This window comes from Meleagris gallopavo, chromosome 17 (assembly GCF_905368555.1).
Source record: "Meleagris gallopavo chromosome 17, MGAL_WU_HG_1.1, whole genome shotgun sequence".
In the NCBI taxonomy this organism is placed as follows: Eukaryota; Metazoa; Chordata; class Aves; order Galliformes; family Phasianidae; genus Meleagris; species Meleagris gallopavo.
The window spans coordinates 10,947,388-10,968,116 of record NC_139420.1 but is presented as its reverse complement, the minus strand read 5'-3'; the positions used below and the strand labels follow the sequence as shown (position 1 = coordinate 10,968,116).

At 51.4% G+C, this 20,729-nt stretch overlaps 2 protein-coding genes across 7 annotated transcripts in view; one reads left to right on the top strand and one right to left on the bottom strand.

Annotated features, from left to right (window-relative positions):
* The window catches only part of MTMR3 (myotubularin related protein 3), a 73,483-nt gene extending 71,161 nt beyond the window's left edge, over positions 1 to 2,322 (top strand). For all 5 annotated transcript variants that reach the window (XM_085238829.1, XM_010720417.4, XM_010720416.4 and 2 more), the window contains one exon: positions 205 to 2,322. In XM_085238829.1, the coding sequence (XP_085094955.1) occupies positions 205 to 376 (172 nt within the window). In that variant the 3' untranslated portion in view covers positions 377 to 2,322. The remainder of the gene's footprint in view (positions 1 to 204) is intronic.
* Positions 2,121 to 18,942, bottom strand: LOC100548974 (acyl-CoA dehydrogenase family member 11-like). 2 transcript variants are annotated; one of them, XR_014887091.1, is made up of 16 exons: positions 18,579 to 18,942; positions 14,984 to 15,216; positions 14,275 to 14,374; positions 13,265 to 13,382; positions 12,379 to 12,521; positions 12,131 to 12,280; positions 11,522 to 11,616; positions 11,165 to 11,264; positions 9,624 to 9,764; positions 8,663 to 8,755; positions 7,926 to 8,033; positions 5,427 to 5,598; positions 5,039 to 5,105; positions 4,641 to 4,773; positions 3,314 to 3,465; positions 2,121 to 2,968 (listed from the first exon to the last, which is right to left on the bottom strand). XR_014887091.1 is itself a non-coding variant. In XM_003211112.5 (15 exons), the coding sequence occupies exons 1-14, from the start codon at positions 18,849 to 18,851 to the stop codon at positions 4,650 to 4,652; spliced, it is 1,917 nt and encodes a 638-aa protein (XP_003211160.1). In that variant the 5' UTR covers positions 18,852 to 18,942; the 3' UTR covers positions 2,121 to 3,465; positions 4,641 to 4,649. The 2 variants fall into 2 exon arrangements, 1 of the variants encoding a protein (XP_003211160.1); XM_003211112.5 differs by having other exon boundaries at positions 2,121 to 3,465.
* Between the last annotated feature and the right edge of the window lie 1,787 nt (positions 18,943 to 20,729).

Genomic DNA, 20,729 nt, shown 5'->3' with positions numbered 1-20,729 from the left:
TGGCCTCCCTCACACTCCTCTCTGGTGTCGAGCTCTGCAGGGAAGGCTGTCTGTGTGTCCTGGTACTTAGGGACAAACAGCCTCCGGGGCCGAGCCCACCACAGCACCACAAGCAGTATAACTTTACAACTGGGTAACTTTATCAAACTGCATGTCTAATAACTAATTTTGTCTTTTCCATTTCTCCTCTGTTCCTGACGCAAGGAATTGCGGAAACGTGTTCTGCTCCAGCTGCTGTAACCAGAAGGTGCCAGTTCCCAGCCAGCAGCTCTTTGAGCCCAGCAGAGTCTGCAAATCGTGCTACAGCAGCTTGCACCCGAGCAGCGCCAGCCTTGATCTTGAACTGGACAAACCCATCACTGCCACATCAAACTAAAGGCCCACCTGGGAGGCGGGGCCCTTCCCGGGGCAGAGGTGTGTGATCTCAGTGGGCTGAGACTGGAAGGACGAGGGGCGAGGAGTGCTGCTCAGTGGGACGGAGCTCAGCCGTGCTGTGCTGCTGCAGTGTGGGCATCTCCTCTTCCAGCCGTTCCCCTTTCCTTTCTGTCCTATCCGTGTGTGTGTGTGCGTGTACGCGCCCGTGTGTGTATATATATATAATAATATATATGTTTGCTTGTTTGCTGGAAGATTGTACAAGCGGGAAGGGAGCTGGCACCGGAACCAGATCTCCCTTTTGTATTTCACTGTCCCACTGCTGGACTGCATTGCAGACAATTTGGTGGAGGAAAGGAGACGAGGGGAATCGGCGCAGCCGCTGTGCAAGGTGAATCGCTGTAGCCTCAGCGCTAGTGCTTTCAATCACTCCTGTTACTTCCAAACAAGAAACTGCTGTTTGGGAATTTGTTGCTGCTAGAAGAAGTGGGAATCTCTTTCCCAAGAGAGCACTCTGCCTCTCTGTTCTTAGAGTGGGCTTAGCTATCCTCGCTGCCTGAAGGGGATCGCAGGTTCTGCTGCCGCAGCCCGCGGTGCTGACTGGGGACGGCCGGCAGTGCTGGCTGCAGGAGGTGCCCGGTGCTGGTGAGAGGTGAGGAGGGGCCGAGCTTGGTGTCACACCGACACCTCTATCTGAAGTTGTGTAAATGCAATTCCTTATTTAAAACCAAGTGGGAAAGTAGCAGCCCTCTGATTTGTGTCCTTGTCCCACCGTAGGTTGGTTGCTCAGCGCAGAGCTCCTTGTCACAGCTCCCACTGCAGCCGTGGCCCTGCTGCTCCGCTGCACTTCAGTGGGGGCACTCGGAGCAGCAGCACTTCCAGCTGTGCTGCACTGCACTGCTGCTGCATTTGCTCCCTGAGGAATGCACTGTGCTGCGGCATTCTGCCACGGCTGCTCCTTTTCCAGTGTGCTCCAGACAGGAAGGACCTACCTGAGGATTACACCAGGGCTCTCACAGTGCATCCTGATTCCCCTCCTTCCTTCTGCCCCAGCCTGAGTCGCTTTCCGAGTCACCTCAATGAAGTGTGGATCTCTTGAATAAGTTTTTAACCAAGCGTTAGGTCCTCGGCCCCTTCTCCCTTTTGGCAGAGCAGTGTTGCTCAGTGCAGCCGGGCAGGAGGGATGCTCTGCTCACGTCGTGCTCTGCAGCGTGCTGCCTGGCCCGGCTTACACCTCCTGCACTGTTCTGTAGGACAAAACAATCCTGTTGATATCTGAGAGCTGAAAGAAATAATGAACAATCCTTGGGAAGGGAGCTCTGCCCTTCCTGCAGCGTCACAATCGTGGTCTGCAGTGTCAGACAGAGACGGTCTCCTAAGTCTGGTGGGGAAAGAAGTGACACAGAACTTCCCGTGCCGGCATCGCTGCGCTCTGAGCTGAGGCTGCGTGGGCAGAAATGAAGGCGTGGGGGCTCTGCTGGCACAGGGAAGGGGCCTGGGAGCAGCAGGAGAGAAAAGCAAAGAAAAAGCTGGGCTCTCCCATGGAGTTTTTATCTGTTTTCTCCTGAACCAACGCAGCGACCTGCGGGCAGAGCTGTGGGTGCTGCAGTTGGATGTGAGCAGAGGCTGTGAGAGAACAGAAACGTGTGGGGTTCTGCAGGTGTAAGGACAGGTGCCAAGAGGTTTGATACGGGTTTCTGGGCTCTGTGATGTACAGTGTGAATAAATGCTTGCAGCTCTTAGTCTTTTTTTGATCGACGAAGCACTTTTTTATTAATATTATTTTTTCTTTGTATGTAAAGGAGGAAGCAGTATCTCTCCATAGCTGTACATATAACCTGTCTCTCCTACAGAGAGTAAAGTGCTCCTATATTTTTCATTTTTGTCAAAGCGAGAAGTAAATACTTTAGAATTGTTAAATATATAAATAAAAGTGAATAAAGTTTAGCATTTTTGCATGGGAGCTTTCGCTAACACACGTTCCAATTCTTTACCTTTCCTTCCTGCCTTCCAGCGGGGCAGCAGCGGGGAAGGGCACAGCAGTGCAGGGCTGGGGAGAGCCAGCCTCCCTTGGTTTCTTGGCTTTCTCCCCCCATAACAGCCCCTCTTTCAGAGCGTGCTGCCCCTCTTGCCTTTGGAAGAGGGGATTTTCCACCTCCCCCCTGCAGGATCATTGCTTTGTTCTCACACACACCTGTGTGTTGGGCAACCTCACGGCTGGGGGTGGTGTTTACAGCTTCAGGAATAAAATAAAGCAACTTCAGCGTTGTGCACTGTTACAGACATGCAGAGGAGCAGCGGGTTTTCAATTACACGCCAGGATCCGATTTTATGGAGCCCCTTTGGTACTTGAGTCACTCCTGAATGCTTCTGTGCAGCTCATCCCAGCAGCTGGGAGCCCTGTGCTGTGCCACCTCAGGAGCAGTGACACTGCAGAGCCGTTTCCTGCTGGTTGGTGGGGCGCAGCACACAGGTGAGGCTGTGCTGAGCAGCGGCACGCAGCACTCAGCCAGGTGTTTGCTTTGGTGGAGCAGTGTGGGATTCCAATCTCAAACTTGCGTCAGAACTGATGTCAGCATCAATTGCAGCATGGCTGTGACACACGTAGGAAATGAATAAGTTTTCTGGAGATCAGAAATTATTTTTCTTTAATTTTGGTACTGGCATGTCCAGCCTTGATGGAATTTGAGTGATGTGGTTGATGTGATTTATTCCCTGCCAGGGCTGTTACAGAGCAGCATTGGGCAGCAGTGCTGCCTTTGATGTGCAGTGGGTGACCGTTTTTGTTGCCCATCTCTGCTGCCCGTGGAGCTGAGTGAGCAGGGATGGGGCATCCAACGAGGAGCACTGCAGCAAAGCCTCTGCTTTGGGTGATCTTTAAGCACAGGGAGCTGCTCTGGGGCAAGGGAGAAAGAACGAACCAAAAGCACGACTTAACCGAGCAGTGACCACTGATGGGTTTTGTGATGGCAGCGTGGGCAGTGAGGTGAGCAGCTTCTGGTCAGAAAGACTTCGTTTCATCCAGGCAGTGTGAGCCAGGGCACCACCAAGAAAACGCCATCAGAGCACAGGCAGCACTGGAGAGCAGTTCTGTGAATGACAAAAAAACAAAGGTTTTCTGTTATAAATCTAAATAATTGCAGTTTTTCATTGCTTCTCAGTCAGCACTCAGAGAGCTGCTGCTTGAAGTCATTGTCTGCATCTGATAACGATTGGATCACTCAGCATTTGCCCTAAACACAGTAAGAGCATCCCAGCATCTCCCCTGGTTGCATCTGCGCCGGCAGCAGCGCAGCACCAAGTGGTGCAGAGGTGGGTTTGGTTCACAGAGGTTTGCTGTGTGCCCTGATGGCAGCATCTACCTGGTGCCTGCAGCTCCCTGAGGGGCTCTGGCACGGCTCCTTGCACGGCCACGGGGCGACTTCCTCCCCTAAGGAATAGGGCTGGCTTTGATCAAAGCAAACCGAGCCAACGTGGGGCAAGTTTGGGCTGGCTGTGTTTGATACCTTTGTCGATGCACGAGGGGATTGCAAGCACATCAGGAAGTCTGCAGGTGACACCGTGCTGGGAGGAAGTACAAATCTGCCTGAGGGCAGGAAGGCCCTGCAAGGAACACGCTGGGACCTTGAGGTGTGTCCAGAGAAGGGCTATGGAGCTGTGCAGGGTCTGGATGCGTTGAGTTTTTACAGGGAATGAGGGAGCTGGGGTGGCTCAGTCTAAAGAAGAAAAGGCTCAGGGGAGGCATTATTGCTGCAGCTCCTGGAAGGTGGTGAGGTGGGGATCGGCCTCTGCTTCTGGATAACAGCAACAGGACGAGAGGTGATGGCCTCAAGTTGCACCGTGGGAGATTTGGGTTGGATATTAGGAACAATTTCTTCTCCAAAAGAGTGGTGATGCAGAGGCTGCACAGGGGGTGGGGGGGGGTCACCGCCCCTGGAGGTGTTCAGGAACCAGTGGGGGTGTGGAGCTGAGGGACACGACCAGGGGCACGGTGGGGTGGGGTGGGGACCTTAGTGGTCCTTTCCAACTTTCACAATTCCGTGGTTCTAAAAGTGGGGCTGCTGTGGATGTTTATCTCAAAGCTGCACAGGTGCTCTGGATCTAAACACTTGTGCAGACCCAGCCACTGCTGCCCTGGAGATGGAAATACCCCTGTTCAGCATCAACCCGCACCAGGAGCTCACGGCGCTCCCTGCAGCCTGCCTCGGATGCAACACAACACCCTGCGCTCTGCATCTGCAGAGGTCTCAGCGCCTCCCTGTTACCTGTCTGAGTCACAGCCTGCTGCCTGCGGGGCTGCCTGCGTACACCAGGGCGCTGTCCAGGGATGATTCCTCGGCGCTGTAGCTGCCGTTCCCCAGCTCTGCAGCCACGGGGCAGAGTTCCTGCCTGCACCACCTGAACAGAGAACGCAGCGGTTTGTCCGAGCCGTGCTGCACACACGACGCTGGCTGCTCCCGAGGGTCTCCCCGAGTTGGATGATTCTCATCGCTGTGGGATGGAGATTCCCCGTGCGGGGAACGGCAGCGGTGCTGCTGGGAACCAACCCAGAAGGCTGTTTGTCTCCACCTGGGGTGTGAAGCTTGGGTCACACGCGCAGGCAGAGCAATGCTGCAGCACGAGAGATCACCTAAGGAGGTCAGAGCCAGAGGCTTTGGCTTACCTCTGAGCGGCACAGACATCGACGCAGGAGGAGCCAGGCCGAGCCGCGTGCTCAATTAGCAGAGCTCCTGTGAAAGAACACGGCATGTAAGCGCTGCTGGGCTTCGGGGTGGCTGAGCTTCTCAGCAGCGCTTCCCGTGCTGAGCGGCCTCTGCTGGAAGGGAGGTGGGGACAGCAGCCTGAGCAGCCTGATTGAGCTGTGGGTGTCCCTGTCTGCTGCGGGGGAGTGGGACCAGACGGCCTTTAAGGGTCCCTTCCAGCTCAAACTGTTCTATGACCGTACGACAGAGCTTTCTTTAAAACTCCGCTGCTGAGCTGGAGTGAGGCCTGGGAACAGCAGGACTGCTCGCAGCCCTCCCAGGTCTGAAATTCACTTCCCTCCTCCCTACCTGCGTAGATCCTTGCTAGGGAGTAGGAGAAGTCTCTTGCTGCCAGCTCCATGGGCGCTGCCCCTTCTGAAGCAGCTCCTTGGCAGAACCGTGCGAGGCGGCCGGCGGCATCCTGCACAAACTGCACTGCGGGCTGCAGCTCTGCGCTGCTCGAAGCCAACCCCAGTTTGTTCTGCAAAACAAGCACAGGAAAAAGGACGGCGTGGTGACCTCCTGCATGGCAGTGAGGCCCATGGGGGGACGGCTCTGAGCACCCGAAGGGGCTGTGGGTGTCCCTGCTCGTTGCAGGGAGTGGGACCAGATGGCCCTTAAAGTGCTTTCCAACTGAAACGGGGCCCTCGGGTGCTGTGCTGCACCTCTGCAGCGCTCACATCTCTCCCTGCAGCAAGGCTGAGGGTTGCCTTGGACAGAAGTGCAAGCAGGAACACGTGTGGATTTACGCAGCAGAAGGCTCTGTTTGTGACTCAGTCTCCTTTGAGGCCACTTATGAACCAACACCTCCCAGTACCTGCGGTGTCGGTGCCATTCCCCCACAGCACAGCAAAGCAGCAGTGCTCAGCTGCGCAGCCAAACCCTGTTTTGTTTTCTGTAATGCTTCTACACACAACACCCCCTGCTAACGCTGCCCTGCTGTCTGACTGCTCCTCCAAGGACAGCACGATCCCCGCTGGGCGCTGTTCTGTGCTCGAGGCAAAGCAGTACGAGAACACTCACAGGATATGCTGTACGAATACAAACACCCCATCATTAAAGCAGGCATCCAAGTGCCAAGACAAAGTCCAAAGAACCCTCCAAGCCCACAGAATGCCAATGAGGTGATTTAAAAATGGATCAAAGTCCCCAGGGGCACAGACGTATCCCCAGCAGCTTGGGTGGGAGCCAGCACTGCTCTGTGCTGGGCTGCCAACAGACACAGCCCACGCTGCCCTGGGTGTGCTCCCCAAAATAGCTGCCACACAGGATTGTCTGAATGGTTTTCAACAGCGCAGCCGTCAGCAGCAACGTGGAGAACATCAAAGTGGGGCTGGTGTCATGTTTGTGTTTCGTGGACTCTCACTTCAGTAAGCTGCACTGATTTCCTGCTGTGCTGAAGTTGTGGTTGTGGTTTGGAAAGGACCTGAAACCACCACCAGACTCTGCAGACCCCTGGATCGTCTGTCCCAGTCCCAACTGGTTTCAATCAGCATAAGCCTGTATAGGCCAGCTTCTTTCCAGGCCATTTTTAGAGCCTACCACCCTCCCCTCCACTCCATTGCCTTCAGTGTCAGACTGAACTGCTTGTTAATCAGTGGCTATGCTCATTAGTCCTGCTTACGAGCAGATCCGGCTTTCTCGTTTGGTAGTCAAATTGTTTGAGGCATTTTTCCATCAACAGAAGTTGTACGAGAGGATGGTAAGAACTCGTGGTGGAGGTCAGTGCCCAACTGCAGCCCCTGGTGAGCAGTCAGGTCTGGTGAATGCCTTTGGAAGGAACTGGAGGACGGATCAGATCACCTTCAGGGTACACCAGAGCCTACGTGAGGTTATGTTTAATGCCATGCTCTGCACTGCGCACCTCTCCCTGCATTCACTTCCCATTCTCCCTTCTGCTGAAGTTGTGCTGAATGGAGACCACAAAGGTATCACCTCTGCTCTGTGCCCCAAAAGCAAACTCAGTGCTGAAGGCAGAAAGCAGCCCAGAACTCTCACTTCTCACAGGGGATGAGAAAGCAATGTCTGTAGGTGCTGAATTCCAGCAGCTCAGGATTCCTAAGCCTACGCTGTGTGCTAATGTGATCTGAATTGCTCTACCTCAATTAATAATCTAATTCCTGAGCGAATATCCTCTGATATGGTGATCGTGCCTTTCAGGCTGGTTTGTGCACCCCTTGCTGGCATGGATCAAGCCAGACAATTCTCATTTGCCTTCAGGAAATTCTGAGCTTCTCTGAACTCTCCATGGCTGCCTTTGCCTGAGCACCTTTAAAGGAACAGCCTGTGGGTAAGGGCAGGGAGCTGCGCTTCTAAGGAGGCAGCAGTGGGATTCCTTTGACTCTTTCCATCTTTTCAGTGGGAATAAAAATAGAAAGTCATAATGCAGTAGGTGGCCCTACAGAAGGTTTCGTATGTATCAAACTTGTGCTTAAAGAAAGACAACAGAGCAAAACAAACAAACAAACAAACAAAAAAAACAACACAAAATTATTTTGGGCTCAGGAAGGTGACTCACATTAAAAATATACTTACATTGGTGCCTTTCTTGAAAAACACTGACAGTGCACAGCTCCTCATTGTAGAGATGAAAATATTTTTTGCAGCATACAAGGATCCCAAAATAAACACTGCCTGTGTTCTGCTTTTGTAAGTGCCATTTAAAAAGCAGATTTGTGAAACACCTTCGGAGTGCTTGTCTAAAGCCAGGAGTTTGGTCACGTTCTCTAGCAGTCTCAGCCAGAAGCACCAACACCACGACTGCCAAAGCATCAAAGCAGGCTGACCGGTGCTTTGCTGAGGGCTCACCTGCACTGTGGAGAAGAACACAGCCATCACCTGGCCCTGACTCTTGGCGAGGGACCTCAGGACATCAAGTGATAGGACGTTTGTTGTTCCTTCCCATATGGACAGCACCTGTGATAGGAGAGATTGTGGGAGAGCACAGAGGAGCTGCCTGGGGCTACTGCAATAAAGAACAGGGAATGTGAAGCTACAGAGGTATGGACAGAGTTACAGGAGATCAAGAAAATCTCCAGAGATTTCCTGCCTGACCACAAGTGGAAAGAAGCACTGGTGGGGAGAGCTAGGGAAGTGAGTCTGGGGATGTGTGGGAGCTGCTGAGTCAGGGCCTGAAGCACTGATGGAGCACCAGGGGAAAGGACCCATCAGCCCTGGGAGCACAGGTGAAGGCAATTCAGCTGTGTGATAGGAAGGGATGGAGCCTGGCTGCGCCTCTTTTAGACCTCATTTGAGGGCTGGCTGCCACTGGGGAAGGATCTCTTTCTGGAGATCTCTCCTTGGTGGAGCTTTCCTGCAAACCTGGAATCTTCTGATAGGGGTGAGCAGCCTTCTTCTTTATAGCACCTCTTTATTGTCCCAGTCCTTTTGTCATTATATCCTTGTTGTAATGCCTTTCCCATTGTGCTGATCAGTCCAATCCCTACAGGAAGGTCTATGTTTTTATTTGAGCCTGTCTGTACCAGGCAGCTAAGAAGGCCTATAGGGGTGAAGTGAGGCACAAGCTTTTCCTGCTGTTTTCTTACCAGAGTATCACGAACTATGACTGGCAAGCCTGTATCCTCCATGTAACCTTGTCCTCCAAAAGACTCCATTGCCTCAATAGCAATGGCAGAAGCCTGCAAAAAAAAAAAAAAAAAAAAAAAAAAAAAAAAAAAAAGGGGCAGAGAGCTGACATAATATACAACGCACAGAGGGAGAAAGTGGCCAGAAACCTCTAACATCACACAGCAGTTCCTGCCAGGATAGGACTGCCTCGTCCCACTGAGTGCTGAGGCAGGCTGCTCCTTACAAGGGGAGGTGCAGCCTGGGGAATGAAGACTGAGCAACACTGAGAGGAGACGTGGGAGCAGTCAGAGCTGGGGAGAAGCTCCAGGAGGAGTGTTTGTCACTGTAGTTCTCTCTAAGTAAGGGTAAAACCATGGCTTGCTTGGTGCATTAAGTAAGTGCCTATATTTCAGGAGAATCTTTTCCACCTGCTTGCCTATGATGTGTAAGCTTCTGTGTATTTAAGCTGATGGCAGTTCAGAAGGGGCTATACCTCTTAAGTGAAGGCTAATGCTACTAACACTGCTACCTCTCTTCTATTTATTCATAACTAGGAGAAGGATATTTCCTGTGGCTCAGGCTCCCAGCTTAGCCTTGGAGCACAGGGAGTTCTGCTAAAGCCTCAGCAGCGTTCCTCTGTGGCACATGCAGTGCATCAGAGTGCTTGCCCTGTCTTTCTCCCCAGCTGGCTGACCCGTGGCTTGCCTGCAGGCAGCTGGCACGCTGGGTCCTTCCTGAGAGCAAGGTTACAGGTCTCCCAGTTGGAAAACCCAGCCTTAGAACAGAGCAGCCATCATGCTGCAGGCCCTGCAGGGGGTCACTCACTGCCTGTACCCCGTGCTACTGCTGCCCTCTGTGCTGGCTGTGTTAACCACATCTCTTTTCCAGCTCTTTTGGAACGCACAGCCCTGCTCGACAAACAAATTGCTTGTTCCATACCTGCTTCCCCGTGTATAGTTTGGCAACTGGCACAAGCAGTCTCAAGAGAAGCTGGTCCTGCTCGCTTGCCATGTTGGTTTCTGCAAGTCCAAGCAGTCGAGCCATCTCCATAAGCAGAAGAAAAGCCCCTCGTGTCTGCACCTGTGTGGGGAAAGCAGGGAGTTTTGCTGGCGTGGGTCCTGAGCTCCGACTGATCCCAGCCTGGGCTGCTGAGGTGCCAGGAGACTGTCTGGAAGTGGCAAAATACAACCCCTTCCCAAAGTTGTCTTCAGAGACAAAGACCAGGGACCAGCAAGGCACGACATGTTAGAAGCAGCCCAGTGTGAAGAAAGGGACAATGCCATCTCGCTGAGTCTAACGGGAGCCTTATCAAAGCTTCCATCAGGTATCCAGGCCACAAGTCCACGCTCTTTCAAACGATAATGGACACGAGGCTGCACCTCTGATAGTCTCTGACCACCAGATCTGCAAAGTCTTTGACAGATTTCATGCAACATTCAACATGCTGCCTTGTTAAGCTGCAATGGGCCAAGCACTGGGAGCTGGAGACTTGTAGCTCCTGTGTGTGATGGTGTGCTGGGGGACTACGTGGGAGCTGGCCTTTCTTTTGGAGGTGAAGCTCTGGCTATAGAGTGCTACAGGCTAGGAGATACTAGAGCTTTAAATTATGTTTGGCAGTTGTTGGGGTAACGTTCCCTCTCCTTGCTCCATTCCGCATGCAGAGTTTTAAATGCTGGTTTAAATACTTGCATGAACTACTGCAGCCCAAGAATAAACTGGTGTTACACCAGTTAAAAGAAACAGTGCCTGGATGGATGAGGAGAGGAGAACTGTGTGCCTTCTTTTTGAAGTTTTGGTAGTGGGAGGAAGCTGCTGTGTCTCGTGGGTTTAGTGGGCTGCTCCAGCTCAGCTTTGAGGCAGAGCTGTGAGACGTTTTGCCTCGAGCAAAGGCCCACTGCCAGAGTGCCAATTCATACCTCTACCATCTAACCATTATTTCATTGGATTTACATCTGGAGACTGTATTCAAACTCAGTGCCTTGTGGTGGTGAGCACTGTGTGGGTACACTGACAGCAAACCTGCCTCAGAATATGCAGGTGCCCCCTCAAGGGTTCTTAGAGCCCCCTGGGAACGGAACTGTGGGAACAGTTCATCTCCTGTTCCTGTTGTGTGAGCTGCCAGGTATGCTGCATGAGTCTGCATCAGCCCTGCAAGTCTGTTAACTGCAGTTTAGGAGGCTGTGGTGTCTTGCTTGGAAGCTGATGGTAATGACCAACTCCAGAGGCCACAGCACAGTGGAAGCATGCATGAGCTCTGCCATCCCTCTCAGAGCAGCTCCCAGGTAATTGGTAGTAGGGTAACTGCAGGGCGCAGAGAAGCCAGATCCATCATCAGATCAAATCCCAGTAGACTATGGCAGTTCCCCAGCTCCCTACACCTGACTTCCACACTGAGCCAGACTGGCTGTGCTCACGAGCCACTGAGGATCCTTGTCCTCTTTCTGTTTTTCCAGACTCAGCTCTGCTCCTGGAAGCCTTACCTCCATCCGGGCTATCGTCTGCATGTGCAGGGGATGATCTTTGAGGAGTTTCCCGAAGGCAACCCGTTTAAGGGCATACTGCCTGCTCAGACTGATCATCCTGGGGAGAATACAGACAGTGCAAGGTGTCAGAGAAGCATCTTTCCTACTTCCTTTCAAGGCTTTTCCTTCCAACCATCCTCACTGGATGAGCCTTGCCTGGCTGTAGCATTCCAGCCCAGGTCACCCACAGGCCAGCTCTTTCCAGCACTGCTGGCTTTCAGACCCGTGCCTGCAGAGGCAATGCTGAGCACTGCAAACTCCCCTCGTGCTCATAAGCTGTTCCTTCAGCTCTGGGGGGATCCATGCTGCCTTCACCTTCTCATGGAAGCTACTGCACCAATGACATTGTGGATCCGAGTTATGTTCAGCATGTTGGAGATGGAGGCCACTCCACGACCTTCTGCAGAGATCTGAAACCACCAAGGAGCAAAGGTTGGAGCTGAAGCACCTCCCTCTCAGTAAGAGATGTGCCTAAAGGCAGGTAGATACAGGCCATCCACTCTGCCTCTATTCTCCAGTGACAGAGAGATCTGCTTGCTTTAGAACACTGCTGTCTCATTTGAGCCACATGGCATAATCAGAGAGATTTGGAGACCAGCAGGAGTCAGCATGACCAGTTCTGGCTCGTGGCTGCTTGTTCTACCTGTGTGCTACACAGAACTGTCCCTCAGCTGGGCTAATGCAACTGCATCAGGGAAATGACCGGCTTAAATCCACTTTCTTTTTTCTCCTGCGTGATTTTCCCTGAGCTATTCACAGCTTCAACAGAGCCCTGCTGGGGAAGGATTCTGCGGAATGAGCAGCCAGCCACAGATGTGGAGGAGATGCCCCCACTTCTTCAGGTGGTATCACTGCCAACCCTCCAAGAGTGGCCTGCCTTGCCAAGCCTGCCAAGTCCCGAGAGGAGGGGCAAACCTCACTTACCAGCTCTGCTTTAGCTCCATTTAGCCACAGCTCTGCTGTTGCCATCTGCCGTGTGCCCAACTTAGCTTTCAGTCTTTGCACTTGGATACCATTCAGCTTTTCCTCCTCATCTCGAACCCTCAGGAAGAACAGGGACAGCCCGCCGGAGCCCTGGGGTCGTTAAAAAGGCAGGCAAAGATTTCATTACAATGAAAAAAAGGAAGTTAAAAGTTCCCCTCCTCCTTCGGGCATTCCACCACAGAACAGACCTGTTTTACATGTCCTTCAGCATCCTCTATCCTGGCTAGGGTTAATGCCATATCAGAATCAGCAGCTGATGTGAACCATTTAAAACCATAGAGATGATACGTGCCATCTGGCTGCTTTCTGGCCACTGTCTCTGTGCCATTAGCTGCAAGAAAGGAGCAGAAGATCACAGCTTTACAGGAACTTCTGTATCAATCCATGCTGATTTTCAGTTTAAGCAGCAGCTCTTTTTTACGTCGCCCCATGCTATCTGGATGAAATATGGATTAGCTGCTAATCTCTTTCACTGATACTGGATAAGAAATGCAGCCAGAGTTAAGAACTAGAAAGGAAAAATGTTCCGTTTAGCTACAAGTCTCCCCAGCAACAGTCCAATCTAACAGTGGTAATGGCAATGCTCTGTAAGCAAAACGTACTGTGGTTTATCACACAATGCCTCTGTTTCTTTAGGAGCCACCTCAGCCAAGAACCACAAGGGATGCCATCATCAGGAGTCCTACAATGATGGTCAGCTCTGTAGCTCTCCACAGCTGATGCTTTCACTTCTCCAACTGGGAAGAAGGTTCATCAGAGGCAGGTGACTCCTTTTCCTGCAATGGGATCCTGAGGTTCCCCAGCCCATCGTGCTATTGCAATCATTTGCCAAGGACCGAAGCTGAAGGTCAAGGATGCTCCCTCAGTCCCACCTGCCTTGCTCAAGGTTTAGATCACAGAGCTAAACATCGGTGTGCAATCTGAGCAAGGACCAGAGCTCTGTACCTGTGCAGCAGTGCACAGAGGCTGGGCCTTCTGTTGGCCAAACACAGCTCTGTGTGTAGGATTTTTTTTTTTTTGATGTTCTCAGCCCTCACTAACACAGCTGGCTGCTGCCCACCCCAGTGCACGTACCAACATCAGAGCCCCCCCGGCGCTCAGTCATCCACTGGCCAGAGGTCCAGAACTTCCTGGGGTCACGAGATGTCAGATGGTCAAAAGCATTTTTCAGAGATGCAGGAACACCCAGTGACTGTTTTGGGGGAGGGAAAAGAAACTAAAATCATACTGAAGTAGATGCAATTAGATGTTTGCCTTAATTAACAGTGGCTTGTCCTACAAGCATCCTCACCAGGCTCAGAATGGATTATCTGCAATCAGGGCTGTCCTGCACTGCATCTGCTTGCACTACTGACAACGTGAAACCACCTGGCTTGAGTGCAGATGCACTGCGTGGGCAGAAAGTGCAGACTCATGTTACGCTGAGGAGTGCTGAGCAGCACTACTCTCCTTGAACTGCTGCACTGCTTGACAGCTGGACAGATAGCTCCCAGGGCAGCACCAGTGCCAGTATATCTGTGTAATCTTTGGATGTCACCAGCATCCAAAGAGCCCCAGGAAAAGGTAATTCCCTTTGGAATTTTGTTTCTCTTGAGTTAGAATGCCCAGGGCTAGCTACTTTCTGCCTAGCTTTTCCCTGCACCCCACATAGCTAGTTACATAGTGCAAAAGGTGTCACTGAAACACAGCCAGACCTTCAGGCTGGGAAGCCTTGATAGCTCAGATCCATCCATCACGTTTGGATCTGGCTCAATTCATTTAACTCCTGCTTCACAGAGGGGACAGGGAAACAAGGCTCTTGATCCTTGTAGTAAGAAAGGTGGGACAACTTTCCAGCTACTGCAGTGCTACGGGATTTGTATGCAGTAGAGGCCTCACTGTGCAAGTACTGTATGCAAACACAGAAGCTGGCCTGGATGCACAGACTGTAACTGAAGCAGAAAGTCAGGTGGGGGGAGGTGGAGCTGAGTCACAGAGCAAGGCAGGGCCATGTCCAGAGCCAGAAGGCAGATCAGCTCTCCCTGGTCCTTGGCCAGCTCTTCCAGGACGTGGGCTGTGTCTTCAGAGAGCAGCTCAGCTCATACCTCAATGACTTTGGCTGCTCCATCAGTCATGGCCAGTGGACAGTTGAAACCCCCAGAGGCAGTTGAAAACAAGTACAGTTTGACAGCCTGGTGCACACGGCTAGGAGAGAGAGTGAAAACAGACAGGTTTTGCAGCAGTTCAGCAGCAGGAGGATAAGATATCTTGACTAGAAACAGAGGGAAAAATACAGCCAAAATGGGTTGGTTAAACCACTCTTTTCTGTGGGAGAAGAAACAGCTCCAATCGCGAAGGCAGAAGTGGAGCAGAAATGTTTCTTAGTCCCAGAGGAACTGCGGGTGTGGGGCTGGATGGAAGGCGCTGGTTGCCATCTGGTGCACATCAAGTGCACTTCTTAAAAATAAGAAATCTGGGTCTATCTCCAGCGGCTGGAACACAATGAAACTGCAAGTAAAATTCCAGACTTCTGTGTTACGAGTAATGCATGCAAAGCTGGAGCAGCACAGGGAAGCCAGGCCCCAGAATGAGGAAAGCGACATCAGAGAATATTATGATCAACTGCAGGCCATTAGTTACACCTTATCATTGCTGATGTGGAACATTATAATGGACAAGCACTGCTGTTCAGTACAGCAGTAGGTGTGCTTTTGTTCATGCATCACCTGTTACCCATTACACAACAAGTTCAGTCCTACCAGATGCTGAATACAGCCTGCAAGACACCAAGTCACTCCCATCCCCCCCAGTTACCTCCAGTTGGAGTATCTTCTCTCATAGGCCTCAGCAACCAGCCCCTCTTCTGCTGCAATCTCCTTCATCCTCTTCCAGGCTGAGCAGGTGACAATGTGATCCACCCGCTGCCCCCAGGCATCGTACTGCCGAAATACGGGGGGATTCAACTCACATTCCCATCCTAGAGGTCTGATCTTGGTTAGCAGACGGTTTCCAAACCCCTCCAGCTCCTGGCTCACCTCCTCCAGTACCTGCGAAGCAACAAGAGCCTTTCAGTACTCGCTTGGAAGGCGAGAGGCCTTAGTGCTAATTGGAAAGGCAAAGTACTGGCCATATTGTTCTGGGCTAATGATCTCTTGCCACTTGGCTCGTTGTGCTCTGTGATGCAGCAGGACAGCTTGTCTCTTGGCCTCTGCTGGCACAGCTGTGCTCAGCTGTCACAATTTTTTTTCAAAATCGTTTTTTTCAAGTTACTTCTGGCAGCATCTCTGGGTTTTACAAAAGACAGAAGAGTTGTTGTATCGGGGCTGAGAGCCACACAGATGCATATGAGAAAGGGATTTGGACGAGATGATCTCGAGGTCCCTTCCAACCAAAGCTACTCTGTGATTTAGTGCTGGAAAAGAACGCCAAGGAAAAAGGTGCCAAAAATGGAAATCCTTTATCTCTATAGAAGAACTTCCACCGAAATCACCAGTTAACTCCTTATCAGATTGGAAAAGAAAGAGGGCTCAATCATCCATAACCCTGCAGACATTCAAGGCCAGGCTGGATGGGGTCCTGGGCAGCCTGATCCGGTGGTTGGCAGCCCTGCCATGGCAGGGGTTGGAACTGGATGGTCTTTAAGGCCCCCTCCAGCCTAAGCCATCCCATGCTGCTCTGATTTGAGCTTCTGCCTCGCACACAGGGTGTGTCTACCTTCAAATTTCCACACTGCAGCCAGCTTCCTGAATAAAGCCCCCAGATAAAGAGTCATTAACTCTCATTTTAGCCAGGCTTGGCTGGCTTGGACACGGGAGTCTGTCCATGGCTAATGGACAGAACCCATCACCTGCAGGAAATGACTCATCCCCCCTACCTCAGCTCCTCATGTTAAGGTGATGGAATTGCCCTCTGCAGGTGCTTGCTCCTCTTGGCTGTCTGCAGCTACAGCCTGGTGAACTTTAGACATAAATAACCTGATTTAGACATGGTTAAAGCTGGGTAACCCAGCCCCTAGCATGGATACTTAGCAAAAATACGTCCAAGACTATTGGGGGGGGTCATGCGAGCACCTGAACAAGATTAATTTTCAGCAGAGGAATACTTTTTGCTGTTCTGTAAGCCCATAAAAGATGCTCATTTCCTCCTCAATAATTGCAGTTGTGGAGGTGAATGCCATATTTGCTGAGACTGAATGGTGCAATTACAAAACACATTAATTTGCAGTTGAAGAAATACAAACACTGCTTCCTTTCCCTGCTTCCCCTTGCATTGACTCTTCATCACACTCCATCCCGTGTGATTGATTCTTCCACTGCTCTGCGTAATGACAATCCTTCACACACTGTCCAGCCTGTGCTCTGGAAGTCTCCACCCTCAGAACACAAGTTGTTTTTTCAGGTGGACAGTGCAGCAGCCTTAAAAATCACAACACAAACCCAAAACCCACATGAGCCCTGGGTACATGCCTCCCTTACAGGCTTACTGCACTGTAACTATTTGAAAGCTGTTTCAGAGAGACGACCTAAGAATCCAAAGTACAAGGATTTCACTAATCCCTGAAGTACAAGAAGAACCTTTGAACCATTTAGCTGGAGGTTTTTGCAGGCAGATGAACATGAGTTCACCACACAGGTCTCCTAATCAGCACACTCCTGTCAGCTCACTACCAGCAGTCCCTTTACCTCCATATCCACGTCTTCTAAAGAAACCACAGCACCTAGCTGTGAGCTCTTCTCCTGACCACACCTGTGAACCACCGTCCTGCCCAGCTGTGTTTATTTCCAAGGGAAAAGAACAAAATCAGAGCTGCTACATTTGTACATAACGCACTGCTGCTGGGGCACTTTGAAACCACACACAGGACGTGGGGGCACCTGCAAACCATGAGGTTCCAGGCTGCAGCCATGAGCCAGCAGCATCTGCTGGCTGGTCTCCTTCAGCCCAATCAGTGCTTTGATGTTCCAGAGATGAATGGAGTGAAAACACACTGGGAGCACAAACACGTGATCCTTTCTATTGAGATTTCTTTACAGAAGGATCAAAGATCAGTGGATATCTCAAAACTGCGCTTAAAAAAACCAAACAGGTGCTTCCTGCTGTGCTCTCCAGAAATCACCTTCAAGCAAAGAAATCCCTTGCTCCATTGCAGAGAAATCTCTATGTTCACCGCTAAACACAGGTATATAGCACAACAGGAATCAACATCCACTGTAGCGGTGTCTGCTTCAGGGCGATGCGCCAAGCTGCGGCTGCTGCTGCTGTCCTGGACAGGAGAGGGGGGTGCTGGCATGGAGAGCAGCCCCGGGCTGCGGGCAGTGCTGCTGAGAGCAGAGCGAGGCAACACTGCCCCGCTGGGACCACAGGCAGAAATGGAAGGGAGATTTGCTGATGTGGGTATTGCAGCCGCTTTGTCTCCCTGGGGAAGGAGTGGAAAGCAGCTCTGACCCTCTTAACTCTTCAGGAAATGGGAAGAATCAGGTGCAGAGTAGGAGCATCCTCCTTTAGAAAGGCCACAGAGGTGCTTGGAGATCCCTCATTCCTGTCTTCCATTACGGCAGCGCCAATAGCAAGCTCATGGTGCTACTGTTACACTCTTACTGCCCCAAGACCTTCCTGAGCTGCAGACCAAGCAGGGGCAGAAAGAGCATTGCTGGCAGCCAGGATACGTCTCCTTTACTTTCGCGGTGGCTTTACAGGCTCTGCCTCTGCTGCAGTGAAACACAGAGGTCGCACCCAGCTTCATGAGATCTGACCCTCAACAAGTGAGACAAACTGTAGTCCCTGGGGGACGGCAGAGCACAGGCAGTGCAGTGAGCCCAGGGCTTCCTGCTGGATGGAACCTCACAGCACAGCACGGGCTGCCGCTCCTCCTCTCTGTACCCCTGCAGCTCTGTGCTGAGCCTTTGCTCTCTGAATATCAACTCAGAAAAGCCAAGGACTGTTGCTGAGAAGCAGCAATTCCCAAAGGGCCTTTGCATCCTCTTCAGCTTACAGCTGAGATCAGCCTTGTTACTTTGTTTGGCTATGGATTTCCTTGAAAATCCTGCTTCCCCAGAGAGAGGGGAGGGGAAGAGCGCAGCAGATTTGGGATGCACCTCTATTTTTTTTTCCCTTTCTCTGAAATTTCTTACTCTGGATGACACCAGACAACAAATGTACACACTGACAATCCCCAAACACTCTTCCAGGAACACCCAGACCAGAGAAGCCTGCTAGGCCCTTTCTATTTCTGCTTATGTCCTGGGAGTGTTTTTCACCCCTATACACACAACAAGTTTTGAGGAACGCTGCTAAATTCCCCCCAGTTAAACACAGAAGGCACAAAAGGGTTCAGAGAAAGGTTCTGTTCACAAACAGTGACCTAGCCAGCACTGCAGTGTGTACACACACACAAACACACACGTCAGACCTTGGGAGGAAGGTGTGCCTCCAGGTAACTCCGAAGCAAAGCATCCTCCAAATACTGGTTCCCGGGCTCAGGCCGCTCTTGGAAGAGGGTCTCAGCTTCTCTTCTTGCAACAGGCATTTCCAGGTCTGCTCCCACTTGCTTCTCCTGCAGGCTGACCCGCTGGCCTTGCCTTGCCGTTGTGCTGAATCCTCTACAATTGCAGGCTTGGCACCTGTCCCAGCCGTGACGCAGCCTGCAGGTAGCACCAAGTCTGCACAGAGCCAAAGTAAACATGACTGCAAAGCTTCAGCACGTCACCCCAACAGCTATCACCTTCGCTGCATCGTGTTTTCTTCTAACGTTGTTATATTATTCTTGAAAATGAACCCTATCTTTTCTCCTCCCTTGGGGAGGAGCTTTTCAGCAGCTGTTGTTGACTTAAACTAGGGCAAAGGTCTTTGGAAGGAGATCAGAAAAGGGCCTGGAAAACACAGGTACTCAGAAAACATCGTGTCTGTCCGTAGCAGTTGTGCAAATCATTGCCCAAGTTTCCCAGAGTCAAGGGACCAGCCTTGGCGTGCATCCAGCAGCATCCCCACTGAATTGCCTGGAATAATGACTTTGGAAATTGTAATAATGAGATGAGAAGAAAAACTTATAGAATTCCTGGGGATGGGAAGAAACGGTTTAGGCAGGTTATTCTTATTATTCCATATTACGATCTTATCCTATATTATTTGGCAGGTGAGATGTTAGGAAGAAACTCTTCACTCAGAGGGCAGTGAGGAGCTGGCCCAGGCTGCACAGAGCTGTGTGTGCCCCATCCCCAGTGCTGCTCCAGGCCACTGGTGGGGCAACCAGCCCAGGGCAAGGCCTGGGGCTGGGGGCTGTAAGGACCCTTCCAACCTAAGCCATTCTATAATTCTGTAAACTAGGTACTGGTTAATAAAAGGGGATTCATCTTCCTGGCCTGGATCCCTGAGTTGTGACAGAAGCTCCAGAAATAATCTACTTCTTGTGAAGTCTCCGATGCCATTGAGTCGGCCTAATATTATTCCTTTTCCCTAGGGACGTACCTGGGAACTCTAAGAATGCCTTTTGGCTTTGAGTAATTTAAAACCTGCACCTCCACTTGGGTGATGACACGCTGACAACAGTGGATTTCAAACATCAGCATGCTGTTACAAGCATGGATGTTGGAGACGTGTATGGAGTTAAACCCGGGCACATGCCTGGCCGCAGCATGAACTCAGAGTCACAGAACCACAGAACCATTTGAGTTAGAAGGGATCCTTAAGGACCACCTGGTCCATCTACAGTGAGCAGGGATGCCTACAGCTGATCGGGTAACTCAGAGCCCCATCCCCTGACCTTGGGTGCTTCCAGGAAGGGACGCCCACTGGGCAACCGCTGCCAGAGCTTCACTGCCCTTAGTGAAAAAAACTATTTCCTTTATATCCAGTCTAAAACTCCTCTCTTTTCTTTTGAAATCACTTCTTGTCCTGTCCAGAGGAGGGCCACAAAGATAATCCAAGGGCTGGAGCACCTCTCTTATGAAGACAGGCTGAAGGAACCGTGCTTGTTCAGCCAGGAAAAGAGGAGGCTGTGGGGAGACCTCACTGCGACCTTCCAGTACACCAAGGGAGTTTAGAAACAAGAGGAAAATCTACTTTTCGCACGGGTTGATAGTGACAGAAGAATGGTTTTCAACTAAAGGAAGGGGGACTTAGTGTAAAGGTCGGGGGAATTTTACTGAGGGAGCAGTGAGGCGCTGGAGCAGCGTCCCCTCAGCCTCCCGCCCAGCCCCCTCCCTCCGCCCGCCCCCAGCAGGTAGCGGTCGGGCCGTCCCCAAGATGGCGCCGCGCTGAGGCGAGCCCGCGCTTGGGGCTGAGCGGTGCTGCCTCCACACCGTCCCGTTGTGGGCCGGCTGCTGTGGTGTTCTGAGGCCCCAAAGAACTGCCGAGGTGTTTTTTTCACTGTGTATAAATCGATTGTAAACAGGCTGCACTGTAGAAAACACATTGCATTATCATTATCACATTGTTATGTGGCTTACAAGCAGACATTTGTTTGCTTGAATTGCATTCCAGACCTGGCCAGAGAGTGTTTAGTGAAACATGGTTTGAAAAATAAAAAAATCCTAAGCTGTTGAACGCATAAATACTGATAACC

Coding starts and splice junctions, on each gene's coding strand:
- LOC100548974 (XM_003211112.5), bottom strand. CDS start 18,851: ATGTTTACTTTGGCTCTGTGCAGACTTGGTGCTACCTGCAGGCTGCGT. Junction 13,383..14,274: donor GAGCAGCCAAAGTCATTGAG/GTATGAGCTGAG, acceptor CCCCCAAAACAG/TCACTGGGTGTTCCTGCATC. Junction 5,106..5,426: donor CCTAGCAAGGATCTACGCAG/GTAGGGAGGAGG, acceptor GTTCTTTCACAG/GAGCTCTGCTAATTGAGCAC.